We start from the raw sequence: 20,254 nt of genomic DNA, 5'->3' as shown, positions 1-20,254 counted from the left end.
CTCCAGAAGATAGATTATTACGGATCATACTTGGGATTCAAGTATCCACTTCAAAGGAAACTTGTCTAAAATTACCTATAGGTAGGAGGGGTTGAGTCATCGATGTGAGATGGGTCTAGAGAAAAGGAGGTTCTAGTTATAATCCGGAAACGATTCATGTATATATTTTACAGAAACGCGAAACCAAAGTAGGCACGACATGGTGATTAGTGAGAAGTAGAAGTGTTTATGGACTAAGTAGACTACGTGACCCAATTGACTTTAACTATTTGAACAAGAATCTGGTCTGGCTTCTAACTTTGATTGATTAAGGGGTCACGTCTCAAACATTTGCAATCCCTCTCCAAAGTGGAGGCCATGACTTCGTACATAGATTTTGTGCGCATCACTTGAACCCACAATTGATCCGACTGATTTATTAAATTATGGGAAGGGATTGTATGAAATTGTGATTCCACATCATCCTTATTCCTTTCCAATAGGAGAATGACAAATCATATTTTTCCTTCTGATTTTCAACTTTTTTCTCATGAAAAAATTTAAATCCAACTAAAACTGCTAAAAATAAAGAGAAAAAATCTAATTTATCATTCTTTTATTGGAAAGGGATAGAGATGATATGGAATCACGGTTTCATATAATCCTTTCTCATTAAATTATACCTCAACTTCTTAAGAAAAGCACCATTTTGAAACTTCTTTTTAAACCCCCAAATCTCCTACTCAACGGGTAGACATATCCCTTTCCAATTGACAAGACTAATTTTTCTCTTCTATATAAAATTCCGAATCATTTTACTTTCCATTCCCAAACAAATACCTTTTTGAACCACCATCGACTGCATCACATAAATTGGTATAATCGCTAAAACAGCTTTGGCCATTGTAATTCTACCCGCAAGAGAGAGGTTTTGTGCCTTCAAACCATATAACTCTTATCGCATATTCTCAATTAGGTAAAGGGAAGTTTAGAAGGCATCACTTCAAACACCGCATCCCTCACCTCTTTATCCAAAACCGGCCTGCAAAGATCCATAAGTTCACCATCATTAAACCTATAAAAGTACCCAGTTAACGGAAATCCACTCATGCATCTGAGGGTCTTTCGCAAACAAACTTTAAACTGAACCACTTTCTCTTGCTAGTATCTCTGATCATCACACCAAATACCATTATCAACTTTAAGCGCTTTAATAAAGTTCACTCTCCTTTGTTAAAGGTACTAATATGAAAAAAACTTTGTGTTCCTGTTACCCTCTACAATCCACTTAATTCTAGACTTTTGATACCAGAGGCTCTCCTTTTGAGCAAGAACCTCGTCAAGCTCACCTTTCAATTTGTTAGAAAGATCCAAGAGGAAAGGAGAATTCTCCTAAAGACACCTTTCAATTCCCCTAATATAATTTAACATATTCAACTTCCTCTTGTCAATCCTCTCAAAAAGTGACTCTAGATTACACGGCCTCAGTCTATTACACGGTTTGGGGACACAACTGTGTGGTTCAACTCCATACGGCCTCAACCTGTCACACGGCTGTGTGACTCCTATTTTGTATTTTTGTCACACTTTTTTAAAATGTTTCAAATTAATCCTTGTTTTGTTCTAAAATTATTTTAGAGCTTCCTTAAGCTCGATTTAACCCCGATAATGTATGAATGACATGTTTTTAATTATATGATTGATGAATGATTATTGTTTAGAGAAAATTTGAATTGATATAGCATAATTCTATTTTGTTATGCATTGTAGCATCGCATAACCCTAATCCGATGACAGAGACGAGTGAGGGATGTTACAATAATAGTCAGACTCATACTCCGTTTAGTCAACTCATAAACCCGTTTAGAGAAATTGATCTCAAGATATTGGCCCTTCATTGAAACCTGAACATCATCTTCAAGAAGAGAGATCTCACCATTCTCTTCACCATTTTCCGCTGCATCAGATTCCTTTGAGTTGCTCGTGAGCTTCTCTTTGACAGTAGCTTTCAAATCTCTTGTTCCATCTTCTTTACCTCTACTATATCCTCTCTATTTTTTACCCTATTAGTGGCTTTTTCAAGGTCCACCGGCAACGGCAACCCCGACCGTCCAAAGCTCCTGAGAGAATCCACATTAACCTCCATTTTTTTTTTCAATTTCAATTACTCAAAGAGATCTCTTTGAATTGTTGAATTTTTGTTTATATGTATAAATAAAAATTTGATTTTGATTCAACTGTGCACATTTAAAGAAATGAATGCATACTTTTATTTTCATATTGGATTAATATAATTGTTTGTGTATGCAATATATCAGCATAAAATAGTACTAATTTGATAATGTTGTCAGTGATATGAAACCAAAATTTCATATATAAAATCACACAAATCAAAGTTCATATATGATATTACAAATTGAATCAAAGTTCATGTATAATTTTGATCTTTATCTCTTTTTTTTAATTCATTTTTTTTATTTGGACTGGACAATCTGAGTTGGGCTGATTGAGTTTTTTTTTTTAAGACATGAAATTTAATTAGGGTAAATAAATCCTTACCCATTCTCAAAAAATTTATAATTCAATCTCGAGATAATAAAAATCTTAATTTATCACCTATCTCGTTTCTAACACTATCTATGATAAAATGGATACTTCAACTCAAGAGTTGGGACAAACTATGTGTCCGTAAAACCAGAGGTGGTCTATGTTTTAAAAGAAAGAGTGGGGTAAACCAACCTCTACTAGGCAAGCGAGAATGGAAGCTTTATCCAACCCAACAAATTTGCTTATTGGAGAAATGTTGGGAAAGAAATATTACTTATAAGGAAAAACATCCTTTATGGTAAAGCCTAGAGGGATCCCCTACATAAATTTACTCATTGAAAAAATGGTGACAGCTTGTGGGGGTCATCCAGGTTAAAGGACCACTCAGACATTGCTCTCACTAGAGAAGAAGACCATGGGGATACAAAACAAACTAAATGCATGGCCAGGGTGGCCTACATGGCCTTATTACGTGTTTGTATGTATTGGTTATGTTTTCATTTCGTTGCTGGGGTTTCAATCACTTGTTGTTAACCTATGATTCTCAAAGATATTCACGAGCATTGATAGGATAAGAAAGAACAGACATTAAACGACCCCAGATTTTTTTTTTCTTTTTTGTGTGATTCAAGTTCAGACATGTAAACTTGTCCAGTTCCGCCTCTGAACATGACACGTCTAGGTCGATACATCCATAAAACGTTAAACGACGGCGTCGGGATCTGCAACGTATTGTCCATGCAAAATCACCATTGCTTTCCTTATCAGGCCGCCAAAAGCCAGAAATTGAAATAAATGAAAGGGAGTGAATGAAAAATCAGCGCTCTAGTATACTAGTATTAAATAAGACATAACGACCAAACAACTTAGCACCACCAGTTTAATTCCAGGCAGTTCTTTCATTGGTGATTTTCATGGCTTACGTTTACTTGCAAGTTGGCGAATCTACCATCACTCATTCTTTCCTTAAAATTTTAAGGTGCAATAAGGTCTTCTTGTCAGCCTAGATGTTACTCTAAGGTGGAGGCAAGGGCCTTAGGCTGAATGGTGCATTTGCAACCTTAGTTCTTCCAATTGTTAATCTCTTTTAGCATCTTTATTAAATAAAAATAATTTGCATTTTTTACTCTTATCAAAAGTTTAAAATTCAATTTAAGTCATTTCAATACAAATTACTTTAGTTATGCCCCAAAGTTTTTTTATTTTATCTCGGTTCTCATCACATAATTCTTGATTTCTCCACACGTGAAGTATATTTAAAACACATAAATTAAACTTTAAATATAATACTTACCCGCATGATCTACCATGTTAAAGAAAAATAACCCTCCCAAATTTTAAATACACTTTTTTTTTCTTTTCTAAACGTTATATCCAAACTATTTATGCAGCAAGTCTATATGTATTTAGAATTTAACATCTAATATGACAATAGACTTATGGAAGAATTTGATTGATATGATCTAATATTTTGGGGACTCAATTAAAACATTTGAAATTTAGCAAACAATTTAAAATCTAGACCATAAGGGACTTCAAGTGCAATTTACCCGATTCCTAACAACATCGTGAATCTTTCTCTATAAAACGAAACAATAGGTCTCCAATCTTTTGATATCCCCTCAAAGGCTGAAACCCACCAAGCAAACATGATGGACATTTGGTCTTGGATATGTGAGCTTCCTAACAATGACGATTGGGGTGAATCAGACCCACACCCACCACTCGCCTTTACAATGGCGAGTTCCGAGGAAGGCGACTCAAGCTCAACTCGTTCGATCCAACTCAAAGCTGAGCGTACCATGGGGTCCGATTCAGAGGTCTGTATAACCTTCACAATAAGCTTCGAAGGGTTCCAATCTTCACCTCTTTGGGTCTCTGACCCCTGTCCTCTATCTTCAGAGCAACCTTTCCTCGCTTTAGTACTTCAGCTTCTCCAAGAAACCATCAGCCGTTCACCAGCAATGCCCAACACCATTTGCCCGAGGTCTCAGCTTCAAAAACTCAAACCCGAACCGATTTCTTGGATCATTGAGTCTCACTCACCCGAGTCATTCTCGAGTTTCTTTAACCTTGTCCTTCTCACACGCTTGTTTTGGCTATGTTCTTGGGATGCTCCTAGTGAAATCGGGTCTTTCTATTTCCAGTACTTACTAGGTCCAAACATCGAAGCCTTAACGTTTAAACAAGTCCCCGTGCTGAGGACCTTTCTGGTCTCCACTGGTGTCGACACCGAGCTGTGTTTCATGCGAACCTTGGGGTACATGTTGACCAAATGGATCATTTTAAGTGAACTCAGCGTCGGATTAAAAACGCTAATAACTCCTTTAAAAGGGCAGCAGCAGCATTTGGGATTTTCATATGCAACCGAGGCTCATGGATATTGGACCTTGAAAGGGTATGCACCGGTTAATGCAATGAAGCTATTACATTCAAGTGATCAGAAAAGCCAATTTCCGGCCACCGGAGCAAAGGGTTCACTGTTAAGGTACGCACTAGCACACCAGCAGCTCGAGGCCGTCATTCAATTGGAATACACCATTGGATTCCATGATGGGTACATTCAAGTGAACGCACGTGTGGATAACTTACGCTTCCACGTGGCTAGACTAGGGTTCAGCAAAAAAAACGACGACATGGATGATTTCTTGAACGAGAAACACTTCCCGTCGAGGATCCGAGTTTGGGTCGGACCGGAAGTCGGGTCAACGTACGTGTCCGGGTTAACCTTGGGTCGGTCCACGAACAATGGTGAAAACGAAGTCGAAACACAAAGGATCCTTAAAGGGAGTTTCGGGAAATATTCAAAGGATTCCTCCCATGTTAAAGCAAGAGAAAGGGTTTCCATGAAGAACAAGATGAAGAACTGGAGGTGGGATCAAGACGCGGAAGGGAACGCCGCGGTGTTCGACGCGGTGCTATGCGACAGCGTGACGGGCCAAGAAATCGCAACGTGGAAATCGCTCTATCAAAATAGCAACGGCAGCAGCCATGGTTTCCAGCATAGGTACTATGGAGCTAACAGGCCATTTACCAAAGCTGGTGGATTGGTATTTGCAGGAGATGATTATGGAGAAGGTGTAGGATGGAGATTGAACAGGGACATGGAAGGGAGTGTTTTGAAATGGAGAATTGGAGGTGAAGTTTGGTTGAGTTATTGGCCTAATAATGTGAGGAGTTCTTATGTGGAAACAAGGTGTGTTGAATGGTGTGATGAAGTTGATTTGCCATTAATCCCGCCCGAAAAATAAAATAGAGATCTTAAAAGCTTGTAAAAATTATAGTCAACGTTTCGGTTCATTTTTTATTAATGTAAAAATAGCGGTAATAATAAGATGAGTAAATTATAAAAATAGTCACTTTTGTTTACCTCATATTACATTTTAGTCACTTATGTTTGAAATGTTACGTTTTAGTCACTTACGTTATCATTTTATTACGAAGCGGTCACTCTACCGTTAAGCTTTTTACCTCCCTAACAACAGTTCTATGTGGTAGTCTAAATGGGTTTTAAATGCCAACTTGAATGTTCTACATGACAGTCCAAATTAAATTTATTTAATTAAAAACTTATTTTCATCCCAGCAAATGGACATCCAAGTTGACATTTAAAACCCATTTGGATTGCCACATAAGACTAACGTTAGGGAGGTAATGAAGTTTAACGGTAGAGTGATTACTTCGTAACAAAGTGATAACGTAAGTGACTAAAACGTAACATTTCAAACATAAGTGACTAAAATGTAATCTGAGACAAACAAAAGTGATGACTATTTTTGTAGTTTACCCTAATAAGATTAGATATTGTAACAATATGCACCGTATCATATCTAACCGTCCATCCAAATCCCTTTCTTTATTTACAATTTGATGTAATAAAGAACTAATTTATAGTAGAGGTCTTCCTTAGCTTGCACAATTGCATCATATCATATTTTTATGTATGATTACTAAAATTTAACCTTTAAATTTTGATTTTTAAGATTTAAATTTGAATTTTTCTTTTATATTATTATTTATTGTTATCGTAGATGTAACGAATGAAATAGCTAATGAGTTGTATTTTTATGACTTTTCTCAATAGATTATTAATATGCAAAATGCAAATCCATCCATGGCTACACTTTCTCCGCCAAATATTGGAACCCATGTCCTCATATACAAAGAACTAATGTTTAGCACACTATGGCTGGGAGATTCCTACAATGGCTAACATATGCTAGTAGATTTGGACCTAAGTAATTTAAGCCTTGGGTTGTTCACAAGATTCTCTTTAATTTTTCAATAATTTTGTTTAAGAGTCAAATTATGCATCTAAGCTCCTTTATTAATTTAATATATTTGTTAATTAATTTAATATTTGACAAGATTTAGAAAATTTTAATATACTAAAAAATAGTATAAAAAAATCGATTGAGTGTTAGCTTGATTGGTATTGATATTATTATCAGTACATGAGACCGTGGATTCGATTTATATAAAAAAAAAAGCAGAAAGTGTATAGAAAAAGAATTAAACCCATTAGATAATAGGTTTGTCTTTGGTTTATAATAATATTTTTTATTTTATATATTATATAATTTATATTACATGAAAATTAAAAATATAATACTATACTGTAAATTTTGAAAATTTTAATGTATTTTAAAATTTTAGTAAATAAAATTACCAAATATTAAAAAATAGCATATTTTAAAATAAGTTTAGTTAAACTCTATAACACATATTTCTGAATGGGCCGGGCTTAAAAGACTACATCATAGACCCATCCGAAAAGGATCCGACCCGAATCATGGATACAGGCACACCCCTTAACCCTAACCAAAACCTTTACGCAAATCACTACTTTATTCAGCTTCTCTCTTAGTGAAACGCTTCGATCTTCACTGTGAAAATGGCTTGGCGAAGTGCAGGATCCTTGTCTCGCTCTGTCATCTCTGCCGCGAGGGCTCCTTCACTCCGCTCCCCTCCACCGCTACCCCGGCTACGTCCCTCGGTTTCCTCTGCTCCTCGCCTCCAGTCCCGCCGCCTCTCTTATGCTCCTTCCAGGTCATTGTTTTAAACACCTCTTTTGACTCCTTAGTGGATGAAACAAAAGATAAGAAACGCGAAATTGCTTATTTTCCAGTCAACATTGTTTACTTTTCTTCTTTTTTTTACTATAAATTATTAGAAATGTCTGTTAGTGGAGATTTATAGACTGCGATATCCAATTCATGATGTGTTTTTGAAATTATTTACAATCTTCATTATTTGGGATTTAGCAGAGTAATTTTACTGATGACTTTAGTCTTGTTATATTCAATTAGGTTAAAATATGCTCCAAGTCCCTGTACCTTTTGTACATTTGGAAATTAGTATCTCTACTTTTCAGATTTCAAAATTGAAGTCCAATTGTCAAAACAATTAAAATGTTTCTGTTAAATTCCATTGTGTGACATTTTGAAATTAAAAAAAAAAACTTGCTTGGTATTCATATAACCAAAAAAAAAAACTTTGTAACCTAAACTTAATGGAATCATTTTAATGATGTTAACAATTGGATTTTCTTTTTTAAATCTGAAAACTAGATTAAAGTAGAGTTACTATTTTCTCTGTTTTCAAGTAAGGGAAGCTAAAATATTCTTGCCTTTTGCCTTAAAATTTCCCAAGATTAAATAGGTTCTTAAATTTCTAAGGCGGTATGGATTAGTGAGAATCATACAAGAGACTATTTTGTATGAAAAAGAGTTTCATAGTTTGCTGACATTTTCCCATTGACAAAAGGAAGCTTGGATGTCAAAATTGATTTTGGCTAGCCTTATGTTTGTTTCAGAAATTTGGGAGAATTGGGATGTGTCCAATCGTTCTTGCCTCTGCATAGCATGGTTCCTACGGCTTGTCTCACGTCACACCTGACTGTTAACGTGCGGGCTTGTTGCGAGCTGTCTCACGGTACCTTCTGCCGTACTTGTCAGGATCGCTAGTAGTCTCTTTGTGAGTCTTACTATTTCTAGGGTACATGAAAAGGAAAAGGAAGTTTGTTATTCACATCTCTTGAACCTTGAATAACTTCAATTTTTTTCCATTTTTTGATAATTGCTTTATAATGAATGCCATTGTTAGGACAAAAGAAAAACATTTGCTTTTCTTTGTAGTTGCTTTATATCTTTTGTGTTAAATTTACCTAAACAAGCATAAATTAGGTGAATTTGTTAGTTGAGTTCTTTAAATTCAGTTAATGAGAAGGAAATGGGATTGAGATTTATAGGGAGGAATGGAAAAGATGGGTGATGCACGTGGACTTTCAATCAGCTAAAGGAGAGAGAATTGTACCACATTGTAGGTTTATATTTTTCTTATTTTTATTTTACCTTTTATTATGAAATTATAGACAAATGTGCTTAATCAATAATTCATATAGAGTAAATAGAAAATAAACCCTTGGATATAAGCTAAGGCACATGGATTTAACTGCTCCTATGCTTGACATGTTTTAACCTCTCTCTTTTTTTCTCTTTTTGTTCTTAATAACTAGCTCTAATATGTTGGTCATTCTATGCTGCTGTTGTCATAGGCTATATGAGAAAAGAAATGGGTCTAAAGACCTAACATTTCCTTGTCAAATAAATCATTATAAAATGCTATTTAATAAGTCATTTCCCTTTTAATTCTTCTTGGTGATGCTACTGTTCTCAGATTTAATTCATGTTTTCTTGCTTATCATTACTAGATATATTTATATATATGTAATCTTTTTATTATTGCACCAAACTTTTTTCTTTGTGTTGAACTACAATAAAAGAGTAAGTCTTTACCCATGTTAGACTCAAGCGGTTGGTATCAGATACTAACACGGCTATGCTAAATTTTTTCTTATATTTAGAGGATGAATTCTCATACCATGTTTGAATGTGTCAAACACAGATTCTTTGAAACAAATGAAGAATTGGAGCCATTCCTTGTTTCACTTTAGCTGTTCAAATATTTGATCTTTAGTATGCTGTAGAAATTCATACTGGTGGTGTAGTACCTTGTAGTTAAACCGAATGTCATTTTTGTATTGCATACTGTCAAATGTTGGAAATGGTTGGATTGTTGTCAACGGAACATCTTGTCAATGTTGCATACCGTCAATGGTATTTAGTGCCCTTGTTCTCGGACCTCAATATTAGATATCCAGTTCATTAAGAATTCATACTCTCATTGAATGCACTACTCCCTGAAACTCGATAATTAGAACAACAATGCCATGCTAGGGTGACTGTTTTTCTTGCGATTTTGCTTAAGGTGATCACTTAAAGCACTTTGCTAGCTTATTGCAACTATCGGGAACCTTCCTATAGTTTTGTTCCTTTGTTTGTGGGTATTTTTCTCAGACTTTGAGTTTCTAAGATTTGTGCTTTATGTTTCTTGCATGCAAGTAAAATTCAATCTTGAATTATGATTTTTGGTCTAATAACATTTGTTCACATCAAATAAATTCAATGAAGCAAGCTGTGGCTAAACAGCTCTATCCAAAATGATCGAGAACCTTGTGAAGATAACTTCACGAATTTTCATTGCAGGTACTTGAAAGGCCATGGATGAGCACAGCAGAGTGCAATTGGATGTCGAAGATTAGTTTGTTACCGTGGGGAACCAGAGGCTTAAGTCGTCTGATTAGAAAAATCTCAATAAAAAAAAGACGTTTTCTATTTACGATACTGTAAGGAAGATACCTGTAATTCTCTTATATGATCACCTTGTTAAGCACATTTAGATTTTTGCTCCAATTGATCATCAATTCCTTTGGTTTGTGATGCTTGACTGCATGTTTTTGATAGCTTTAACATAATATTTTGTTTTGTAATTATTGTGCTTATGGTTTTTACGTTTTACATGCACATAGTGAATTATGCCTTTTCGGTTTTGATACTTCTCTCATCGCATGGGTGGCTCAAATGAGCAAAGGCTGTTCTTGCGGCATGACCTATTTGACCGACCCTTTGCATTGCAATTGAAGAACCATCAATTTGAATCTAAGTTCCAAGTTGTGGTCTATTCTTCAGGACTTTACCTGATACAGGAGTAGGAAAAAGTTTAATTTGATATGTATAATCTATATCAAATCGATGAACTCGATTTTGAATAATTCAAATGACAGATTGGGGTGTAAGTATTTTTTGATCTTTGTTAATTTTAAAAATGAACAAGTTGATCTCTCCACAAAAATTACAAAAAAAGTTAAAACAATTTTAAAAAATTTAAAATAATTTTTAAAAATCTAAATATTTATAAAAATTCTAAAATTTATTTTTTAAAAAAATTATAAATTTTTTTTAAAAAAAAAACTAAAGAATATATAAAGTTAAAAATTTCTAAAATTTTTAAAATAATAATTTTAGGACCTAAACAGGTTAATTAGTGATTCAAGTTTATCATACCAAAGTATTTTTTATTATTATTTTGCTTTAAAAAAATTTTTCAAATTTATATCGTCTAACATGAAATTAGTTATACTGTAATAATATTTTAATTTGACATGTTTAATTCTTTAATTTAACTCAGATCGAGTTAGAATGGTAAAATAAAATTTAACTTAATTAACATGAAACTTTTCACTCGTCTGATCAAATGCCCACCCCTATTTACATTCATTCATTCTTTAAAAAAAATCCTGAAAAAGAAACCTATATAAAAAAATAATTAAAACAGAGATTTTAAAAAATAAAGCATTTAAATATCTATTTGGATAAGGGTCACAACTTCATTTCACTGCAAATTTTCCTCGAGCAACAAAGTTCCTTCTATTCCTATCCAATAATGTTCATTAAATTTAAAGCTATATAAATCAACTGCCTCAATACCTCTCCATTTCACCAATTTTGATTTCTCTCTTTCTCCCTCTCTACGATGCCGATCATTCAGTTTTTCTTCGGAACAACAGAGGTTATGGCATTTTCTGCAACTCTTTTAGCTGTGGTTTCCTGATTAGATGTTGGATGATTGAAGCTCCAACGAGCATTTTCAAACCATTTGCTGACCTTCACGAATAAGAACCCCGAAATTAAACCAACAACATTAAGTTGTTGAAGATTCTCAAGAAAAGAAAATGAGATAGTTGAGAAAATATGGCATTTAGTTGCATTGCAAGTAGAGAGAGGTAATACCTGCCGGAAAGTCATATCGAGATCTTTACCTAATCTCTCTTTCGTGGCTCGATCAGGATACTGATTTTCCCTGAACGATTCACAAAGCCTCTGCACACCAAAATATCCACCCAAATTAAATCACTACATTTTTACAAGACAAAGATTCGAAGTATTAATAAAGTTGATCACTACTTTTTCACAAGCAAAAAAGCTTTGATTATACAAATGTTTGGTTTTCGTTCCGAGTCATTTATCAGTCGTATAAGACACCCTGTATACCTGCTTTTCAGTTTCTACGAGTCTTCTATGTGTTGATGAACCTGCTTTTTTACCACTTGAACCCGATACGGAAGTGCCACCCTTTGATTCAGCAGGGGATAAATTTGTATCCTTAAAATTTGAGTTCTGGCGCATGTTTCTCCTCAGTTTATGCTCTGGATTCAGCTTTGAACCTTCGGAAATTGACACACTCCTACTTGAAGAAGCATTTCCATTTTCTGGTGCTGAAGAGGCTCCTGCGGCATGTCTCTTCCTTTTTCTTGGTGCAATGGTATCACTCCAATCTTCATCATCACTTGAACTAGAAGGAAAATTGACATATGTCTCCTGTGAATACCCAAAAGAAGATGAGCAAACCAAGAAGGAACGACCAAAACATTTTTAAATGACTGAACTGTCAAAAAAGTTACATGAACTACTATAGCATTGGATCTTGGCAAGTTCTCTAAATGGTGAAATTGAAAAACGGAGAATTGAAAAATATGCCAGGAGAGGTAACCATGTCTAAGATAATACTTTATTTTGAAATGACACTCACATCATATAACTTTTTGTAGTCCAACTTTTCGCTGCTTCGTTTCTTAGAAACAGCAGTACCATCTTGTCCAGAAGCTGAATCCATTATTGATGACGGTTTATCACTCCGGGACTCATTTCCGCCAAGTTTAGGTTTTTGTCCTTTGGAATCTGTGGAACCAATGTTAGACACAGGTCCATCTTTTGGGGAAGAGCTATTATCTTTTAACATAGCACCAAGATCCTCAGAATCAGATGTAAAATCTGAAGTTGAACTTTCGGGCTCAGCCACATTATCATGATCTGGACCATCAGGATCATAATTATCATCCTCCGAGTCATCAGACAGAAGCCCTAAACATGGATCAACATTACGCGGTACTTCCAATTCCTCAGATGAACAAGTGAAATCAGATTCATCAGAACTTGACTCATCTCCTTGATCCTTCTCATCAGGTTCTGAATTCTCGGCATTATAATCACTATCATCAGAATCATCTGATGGTAGTTCTAAGTTAGGATCCTGATTTTGTCCACCTGCAGCTACTACTGCTTCAGGAAAGACCTTCTGTTGATAGGAAGGAACATGGTAAGGACTTAAAATAGATATATGTGTGCGGGCGCACATGCGTGCATGGGTAAGTAATAACTAATAAAAAGAAAGAAAATCTGTTATCAACCTCCCAACTGTCAGCAAGACAAAAACTTGTTCCTTGAGATTCATTAACCAGTTCGATACAAAAGAGTTTGCAATAGCATCCGGGGCATAACCAACCCTCATCACCGGGAGGAACTGTGGCAAAAGGGGAATAGGTAGAAAAAGAAAAAGCATTAATGATAAGAAAAAAAATTCAAAACCCACTACCAATTCATTAGTCTAAATCAGGCAATGGAGAGTATTACTGTCTTCTTTTAACAAAGGCGGTTGCAGGCAATATTGATGGAATCCACGGTCACAAACACCATCACAGAGTATGATATCATTGTTGGCAGACAGGTCCTTAGACCCACATTTTGCACAGAATATCTGCAATTCAAGGATTTCATGTCTAAGCATTTCCAATTCCAAGACAAATTATTATCATCAATAAGAAAATAGCAATTAAGAAAATACAAGCAATGCTTGTAACTATGATTCTCCTACATCCTCACTGTCAATTTCTCCTTTAGAATCAAACAAAGATTCTGGTAGCCTTCCTTCAGCACATAATGAATCGATACGTTGAAATAGGTCTCTAATTTTCAATTTGCGTCGAAGAATTTCAGATGTAGCACGTTGAAGCTCCTTCTCTGGCTTTAACTTTTCTAAGCTGCAGGTTACACAAACAGTCCAAAGCAACAAACAGATGTTAGCTATCCATAGGGAAATGGACAATCAGGTTGATGACAGATGTGAAGTATCAGTATCAATTTCAGTCCAAAGCAACCTACTCTCTGCAGATTAATGCTGAATTTATTCTTCAAATCTCAACAGTTAATACACAAAGACAATTGAAGTTATAAATCTATACTACCTGATTTGGGTTATAAATTTATGATATCTTTTTGGGAAATCAATCTTTAGCACTATAATCATGTAAACAGTTCCTTTTACTATTAAAATTACACAATTTTCAAATACTTTTTCCTATCTGGGAAACTGCAAAGTATTTGAGGATCTTTATAAGTTGTCATCTCTATAATACATAATAGCACAGATACAACCACAAAAATGAAATACATACTGCACCAATTACACTGATGGTGAAAACAATATGAGAGAAAAAATGACAATATGAGGAAGGCACTAGTGAGAAACAACAAGAAAGCTTGTAGAAGCTATAATAAGTATACAGGCCCTGATCCTAGAGACTAATTTTGTTCATGATGATGAAGATTCAATGCCACGCTTTTATAACCATTCCATTAAGTTTGAAATTGGTATTAGACGATCTATTCTTAAGGCAGTACAAGTTTTTGGTAGTATTTAGATGGTTAAATTTGTATTCTTTTCTTTGACCTCCCTTTGGCAATTCTATAATCTATGACATGATAGACTTAAGATCAAGACAGAAACATTTTGTACCATTGCTATAAGAATCAGCTCATAAACAAAATATTGTAGCAACAACAAACAAGATAAAACAGTAAATTAAACAAACCTTAGTCCCTTCCAGCCTTCTGTCGAATATGCTGCAATCAGGCTTCGTTCATAGTTTATTCGATTCACTAAATACCTAAGATGTGACCTGATTCTTGAATATTCATCAGAAACTTCTCTTTTTTCAATCATTTTATTCCTGTTCCTCCCTTTTTGCTGCTCACTAGAGCCAATATCAGTGATATTATTGCTCAACTCACTAGCTTTAGACTTCTCTTGCGATTTTGAACGCAAGACCCTGTCACTGCTTGTCAAAGGTCTTGGCGTATACTTTTTCCTTGTTTTTGAAGATTCTCCATCCCTGCCTCGGACAGAATTCTCAAGTAAATTCTTAGGCGTTGCTTCATGCTGTTCTACACCAGAACTTTGAGCCATGTCTTCAGAATGGAGCCTTGGTTGTTGAACACAAGAATTTCCAGATTCAAATCCTGGAGGCAATCCTAAAGGGTCAACAAGATAACTCTTTCCAGTCTGAGAAACAATGCTAGCACCTTCAGAAGGTGATTGAAAACGTTCACCACAATTACTCTGGTTCATAACTTCAGGATACAATTCCAAGGCTTGATAAAAAGCATTACTAGATGTAGCAGTAGGACTTTTTCCTATACCATTTGATAAACTTTCAGAACCAAGCTGTTGTTGCTGCTCTGTTGGTTCACCAAGTTCCTTACATGTATTTATAGAACCAAAGGCAGCTGTTGGTTCCACACTACCTAGTTGCGGACATGAAAGTTGATCAATCTGGGTGCACTTGCTTGAATCTTCAGGCAACACCCGTAAACTTTCAGTGCGAGCATTCTTGGAAAAATCTTCAGAACATGGTCGCAAATGTTCAGCAGGAAGGCCACAAACCAAAGTGCATGCTTCTTCAAGATTATTTTGAACAATATCAGAACCAGGCTGATGCTTCTTTTCTGATGTCTCATGCACATATCCAGAACCATACTCATGTGTCATCCCTGATACGGTTTCTTGATGACAAAAACTATTATCGGGAGGGTTATGCTCACTCGCATACTTAGGAAGCAAACCCAAATGTTCAGGTGGAGACTTCTTATCCACATATCCAGAAGATGATTCGTGAATGTCAGAGAAAGACACACCAGTGGCAGTTTCAGCTGATTCGTTTCGAGTTATTGCATAACCACATGGATGTTTATTTTTAGAAAGTTCAGTATGTAAATATTCACTACCTAATTCATGGGCCTGCTCTGCTGTTGTCTCTTCAGGGGCAAAATGGTTTCCTTTTTCGCTCTTTGTTTCTGGTGGAGAAACGCCCATATGTTCAACATTGATCATATCAGGTAGAAAGCTAGCAATGAAAAATATCAGCATCCATATTACCAAAATAAGTAGGGGATTTTTAGTTTTAGCAAATAAATAGATAATAAAGTTTGACAGAGCAGAGGGTAAAATTATTCAGAAGACAGAATCCAAAGATCCAAACATACAATTGAAAGCCCAAAACTGTAACATAAGTTTCACCTAAATTGACAATAAAAAGAAGAAGTCTTACCAATCACAATTTGTAAAAAAAAAAAAAAATTGCAAGTGATAGCAATAATTTTCAAGAATGTTTCATGTAGAATTCAATGCACCAGCAGCAGCCATCCTACATCCCAATTAACCTAATGAAACTCGAGAGATGGAATATTATAGGGATCAACGTTAATTAACCAACCGAAATAAGTAAAATATCAACTATCAGTCATCTAATGTTAAAGCAGACCTAAAATACTCGCAAGGAAACACAGTAAAAGGAAATAACAATGAATAAAGTAAGAAATCCTAAGACATTAAGCTTCATTAAAAACCAAGCTATTGCCAGTTTTACTACTTTGTTGTTTCATAAGCTAACGAATAGAGTTCGCTATTTAGGACCATTTATTTCTCCAAGCTAGATCATAACAGAAATTGTCCAATGCATCTCCATTTATTTATGCATTTGAATAAGAAAAACACTATAATATGGGGAAAAGCGGAGGGAGAGAGACAGCGAGAGGAAAAAAAACTAAAAATTACCATGTCTACAAATGTAATAAACAGTATTATTATAATAAGAAACTTCATCGAAAATAGGCAGTGGAGGTAAATCGCAATGCAAAATCTTTGTTAAAAACAATTTAGAAATCAAGATATCATATAAAACACCAGATGTTCAAAAGATAAACTTAAGAACAAATTACTCAGAGCAGACTTTGAAAGAGCTACCTTAAAACATCAACTATCGCCTCGACACAAGGCCATTGCATACCCTAACTTAACTTTCTATTAGTAGCATGCAAGTGACAATGTGCATTTTCAAATGTACATCTCTGTACTTCACTATCAGAATTTATCATTTAACCAAAACTATATATTTACTTTAACTAGCCAGCTTACCAATCTTTCCTGCATTTAACAAAGAGATCTTCAATATCTAGGTGTCATTTTCTACATCAAACCCTAATGATAACATAACATCATTCACAGCTCAATTTAACAAAGAAATTGCTCATATCCAGCTTAAAACGGATGAATTTTCACCAAAAAAAAATCTTAATGTAAATAGAGACATAAACTGAGGACACAAATAGTAACCTAAGCAAAATCGATCAACTCCACACAGAAAATTAAATGAAATTCGAAAAACCTTCCCATTCTTTTCTATCTTGACCTCAGTTATCTCAGCAAATACAAAACGAAATTAAACAAAAAAAAAAGGAAAACAAGGAGAACAAAATTCAAAAAGCTTCACTGAGATGACATTTCGAATATTCTATTGAACAATTGAGAGAACAACAATGAGAATTAGATTTGAAATTATTAGTGCTTCACTTAGAGATTTTCTTCTTTTTTTTTCTTTCAACAAAATAATAATTAAAATTATAAAAAATTAAGGTTATAAAATAACTGACCTTGAATCTAGTGCGTTGGATTTTGGAAACTATACGGAGAGAGAGGAGATTTTCAGCGCGGTGATAGAAAGAAGAAGAAGAAAGAAGAAAAAGAAAATTGAGAAAAAATCAAGGGGTGTTTATGCAAGGATTTATTGTAAGTTGACCCTTAAACTATATCCTAATACTCAGATTGGTCCTTAATTTTTTTTAAGATAAAGAAAGGATACCTAAACTATTAATTTTGTTTCGGTTTACTCAAAAATTTTATGAACATGCAACGTGGCATTTTTATTGGATGTTGTACAATTTTTTTTTTCAAAATGAGATAAAATAAAAAATTAGTATCATTCTTTGAAAATAATATAAGGATCAATCTCCAAATTGAGGTATAGTTTAGGGGTTTATCTACAAATAAAGCCTTTATGTAATAGTGAAAAGGGCCTGTGAACCTGGACTTTGTTTTACCAGTTTCGTGCTATTTTGCGCTGGTAGCGAAAAATGTTTCTCCAGATTTTATGGGCTGAAATTTATATTTGGTCTTTTGCAATTTTTTAATTAAGAAGTGCTAATCAGTGGCTTTGGCCCAGTGGCTCCTGTTCTCTCTACTAGTTTGATCTTATTGGTTTACATTAAATAAAAGTACCATGGAGCCCCTATGCTACGAGTTAAATTATATTTTACTCTCATTTACTCAAAAACGAGTAAACTAGTCTATTTGCATTAGAACAAAAAGTATACTAGTCATTTCTATTAAAAATTTCATCCATTTTTACTATAAAAAATTGGTGTAGCTAGCGGTATAGCTAGACAGTTACACGTGACGTGTCAAATATACCTCATGCTAATGTACAAGGACAAGTTTTCAACAGTAGAAATAGATGAAATTTTTAATAGAAGAACCAGTTTACTCTTTTATTTAACGTACAGGGACTAATTTGTCAATTTTTTAGTAGAGAGAGCAAAATGCAAATTGACTCCTAACACAGTGACCTCCATAATACTTTTATGGTTCACACTACACATATTTTTTGACTTGGAGTTACTCATCGATAGAAAAACGAATTGGAAATTGAACCAATTGAATTTTTTGTTATCGATTTAATGGATTGAATCGAGCAGTATAATTATATTAAAAATTTTAAAAATGGTAATTATGAATAATTAAAAATCTAAAAATAAATTAAAATAATATTATATTTAAAAATAGATTAATAAATCAACCAAAAAACACTAAATTGTCGCACAACGTGAGCCAAAAAGAATTTATGTAACAAAAAAATTTATAAAATAAATAAGGCTCTAGTTAAAACGATAAGGTTAAAATAACAAAAGCTTTTGTTTATTGGGTTCAAATCTTATTATACATATATTATTCTAGATACGATATCAAAATACAAAAAGACGAAAAAACCTCATAATATAGTTATTATTTTTTAAAATGATTGGGTATTTGGTAATTTTCTAATTGAGTTGGGACCCGGTTGATAGATGACTATTTAATTGTTTTTAATCAATCTTTCTAGTTTTCAAGTCTCTATCTTTTACCAGTTTTGATAAAAAAAATTTTGGATAAATATCAAAGTCATACATGCATTTTGATTTAATGTGCAATATAATACATGAACTTTTTATTTTGTGAGATTTTATATATGAAATTTTAATTTGATTTAAGTTTCACAAATCAGTAACAACATTATCAAATTAGCATTGTTTTACGTTGATATAATGCATACACAAGTAATTATATTAATCCAATATTAAAATAAATTTATGTATTCATTTCTTTAAATATGTATAATTGAATCAAAATCAAAACTTCAATTACATATGTTGCGGGCAGCGTCTACTGCGTCCGTAGCTCAAGTGGTACTAGGTTTGCTTATAAGGTTTATATAAAGCCTATGTTGGTGGTTTGATCCATGGTGCGCCCATATACCTCCATATATAATTATTCACACGCGCAATATTAACACTTAACTCTTCGTGAAGGTTGGGGGACAAAACCTCGACAAGAGGACAATACTTTCGATTGTTAAAGGCAACGTCGACTACTTGGCAAATGACACTTCAAAGACTAATTCTTGCGAAGGAGTCGACCTCCCTCAACAACACATGAACCATAGTTCAAGTTTCATATGTATAATTGCATCAAACCAAAATTCATGTATCAAATTACACATTAAACCAAAGTCCATATATAAATTTGATATTTATCTCTTTTATTTTTGAAATTCAATATTTTAAATTGTAAAATTAACTAGTTAATTTGATTAATTTAATCCAATTCTCCCGATCATTATTCAACTTATTGATACATGCATAATTTTTTTTGAACAATCTCATTATAGATTCTGATCATAATAGTTCTGTTTGACACAATCAGGCTCGGCCCTAGGGGTTATTTGAGAGTGCAGCTGCCTTGGGCCCAAGGCTGGAAGTGTAACACCCCTTACCCGTATCCAACACCGGAATAGGGTACGAGGCATTACCAAAACACATACACTTGTAAACGTATTTAACCGAGTTATAAAATTTCATCAAAATTAAAACTTTCAAAATAATTAACATGTTTCTATAACTTTTCCCAATATATCCTCAAAATATTATAATCATAATAATTAGGGCCCGCGAGACCCGATACATACTCATGCAATTTAATGCTTCATTTCCATTTCATTCAATTCGCAATTTCTCATGCTCATAATTTAAATCATATCACTAGCAATTTCCATTTAATTCACGTGCAATTCAATGACATCAAATTCAAAACTAATACGTATTTACCATTTAACTCAATGTTT

The 20,254-nt window shown here is 34.1% G+C and overlaps 3 protein-coding genes across 8 annotated transcripts; 2 read left to right on the top strand and 1 right to left on the bottom strand.

The window, feature by feature from the left end:
* Positions 1-3,972: 3,972 nt before the first annotated feature.
* On the top strand, positions 3,973-5,895 carry LOC107908869 (uncharacterized). Its single transcript, XM_041089191.1, has one exon. It carries the CDS (start codon positions 4,176-4,178, stop codon positions 5,775-5,777), a length of 1,602 nt encoding a protein of 533 aa, XP_040945125.1. The 5' UTR covers positions 3,973-4,175; the 3' UTR covers positions 5,778-5,895.
* Positions 5,896-7,287: 1,392 nt separating this feature from the next.
* LOC107908868 (uncharacterized) lies at positions 7,288-10,307 on the top strand. 5 transcript variants are annotated; one of them, XR_001687117.2, is made up of 4 exons: positions 7,358-7,575; positions 8,342-8,502; positions 8,777-8,847; positions 10,074-10,307. XR_001687117.2 is itself a non-coding variant. In XM_016836153.2 (4 exons), the coding sequence occupies exons 1-3, from the start codon at positions 7,421-7,423 to the stop codon at positions 8,797-8,799; spliced, it is 297 nt and encodes a 98-aa protein (XP_016691642.2). In that variant the 5' UTR covers positions 7,358-7,420; the 3' UTR covers positions 8,800-8,847; positions 10,074-10,307. The 5 variants fall into 5 exon arrangements, 4 of the variants coding, with proteins under 4 accessions (XP_016691643.2, XP_040945124.1, XP_016691642.2 ...); XM_016836153.2 differs by having other exon boundaries at positions 8,342-8,460; XM_016836154.2 differs by lacking the exon at positions 8,777-8,847 and having other exon boundaries at positions 7,288-7,575; positions 8,342-8,460.
* Positions 10,308-11,205: 898 nt separating this feature from the next.
* On the bottom strand, positions 11,206-17,578 carry LOC107908867 (homeobox protein HAT3.1). Of its 2 annotated transcripts, XM_016836151.2 has the most exons (10): positions 17,472-17,531; positions 16,091-16,202; positions 14,576-15,886; positions 13,579-13,744; positions 13,338-13,461; positions 13,115-13,227; positions 12,457-13,002; positions 11,919-12,245; positions 11,658-11,747; positions 11,206-11,531 (listed from the first exon to the last, which is right to left on the bottom strand). In XM_016836151.2, exons 3-10 carry the CDS (start codon positions 15,871-15,873, stop codon positions 11,412-11,414), a joined length of 2,784 nt encoding a protein of 927 aa, XP_016691640.2. In that variant the 5' UTR covers positions 15,874-15,886; positions 16,091-16,202; positions 17,472-17,531; the 3' UTR covers positions 11,206-11,411. The 2 variants fall into 2 exon arrangements, with proteins under 2 accessions (XP_016691640.2, XP_040945123.1); XM_041089189.1 differs by lacking the exon at positions 16,091-16,202 and having other exon boundaries at positions 17,472-17,578.
* Positions 17,579-20,254: the final 2,676 nt, after the last annotated feature.

Source organism: Gossypium hirsutum, chromosome D02 (genome assembly GCF_007990345.1).
Source record: "Gossypium hirsutum isolate 1008001.06 chromosome D02, Gossypium_hirsutum_v2.1, whole genome shotgun sequence".
In the NCBI taxonomy this organism is placed as follows: Eukaryota; Viridiplantae; Streptophyta; class Magnoliopsida; order Malvales; family Malvaceae; genus Gossypium; species Gossypium hirsutum.
The sequence above is the reverse complement of the archived record's forward strand: the minus strand, read 5'-3'. Positions and strand labels throughout refer to the sequence as shown.

Coding starts and splice junctions, on each gene's coding strand:
- LOC107908869 (XM_041089191.1), top strand. CDS start 4,176: ATGATGGACATTTGGTCTTGGATATGTGAGCTTCCTAACAATGACGAT.
- LOC107908868 (XM_016836152.2), top strand. CDS start 7,421: ATGGCTTGGCGAAGTGCAGGATCCTTGTCTCGCTCTGTCATCTCTGCC. Junction 7,576..8,341: donor CTCTCTTATGCTCCTTCCAG/GTCATTGTTTTA, acceptor TGTTTGTTTCAG/AAATTTGGGAGAATTGGGAT.
- LOC107908867 (XM_041089189.1), bottom strand. CDS start 15,873: ATGATCAATGTTGAACATATGGGCGTTTCTCCACCAGAAACAAAGAGC. Junction 13,228..13,337: donor GCCTTTGTTAAAAGAAGACA/GTAATACTCTCC, acceptor CTTTTGCCACAG/TTCCTCCCGGTGATGAGGGT. Junction 12,246..12,456: donor ACTACAAAAAGTTATATGAT/GTGAGTGTCATT, acceptor GGGTATTCACAG/GAGACATATGTCAATTTTCC.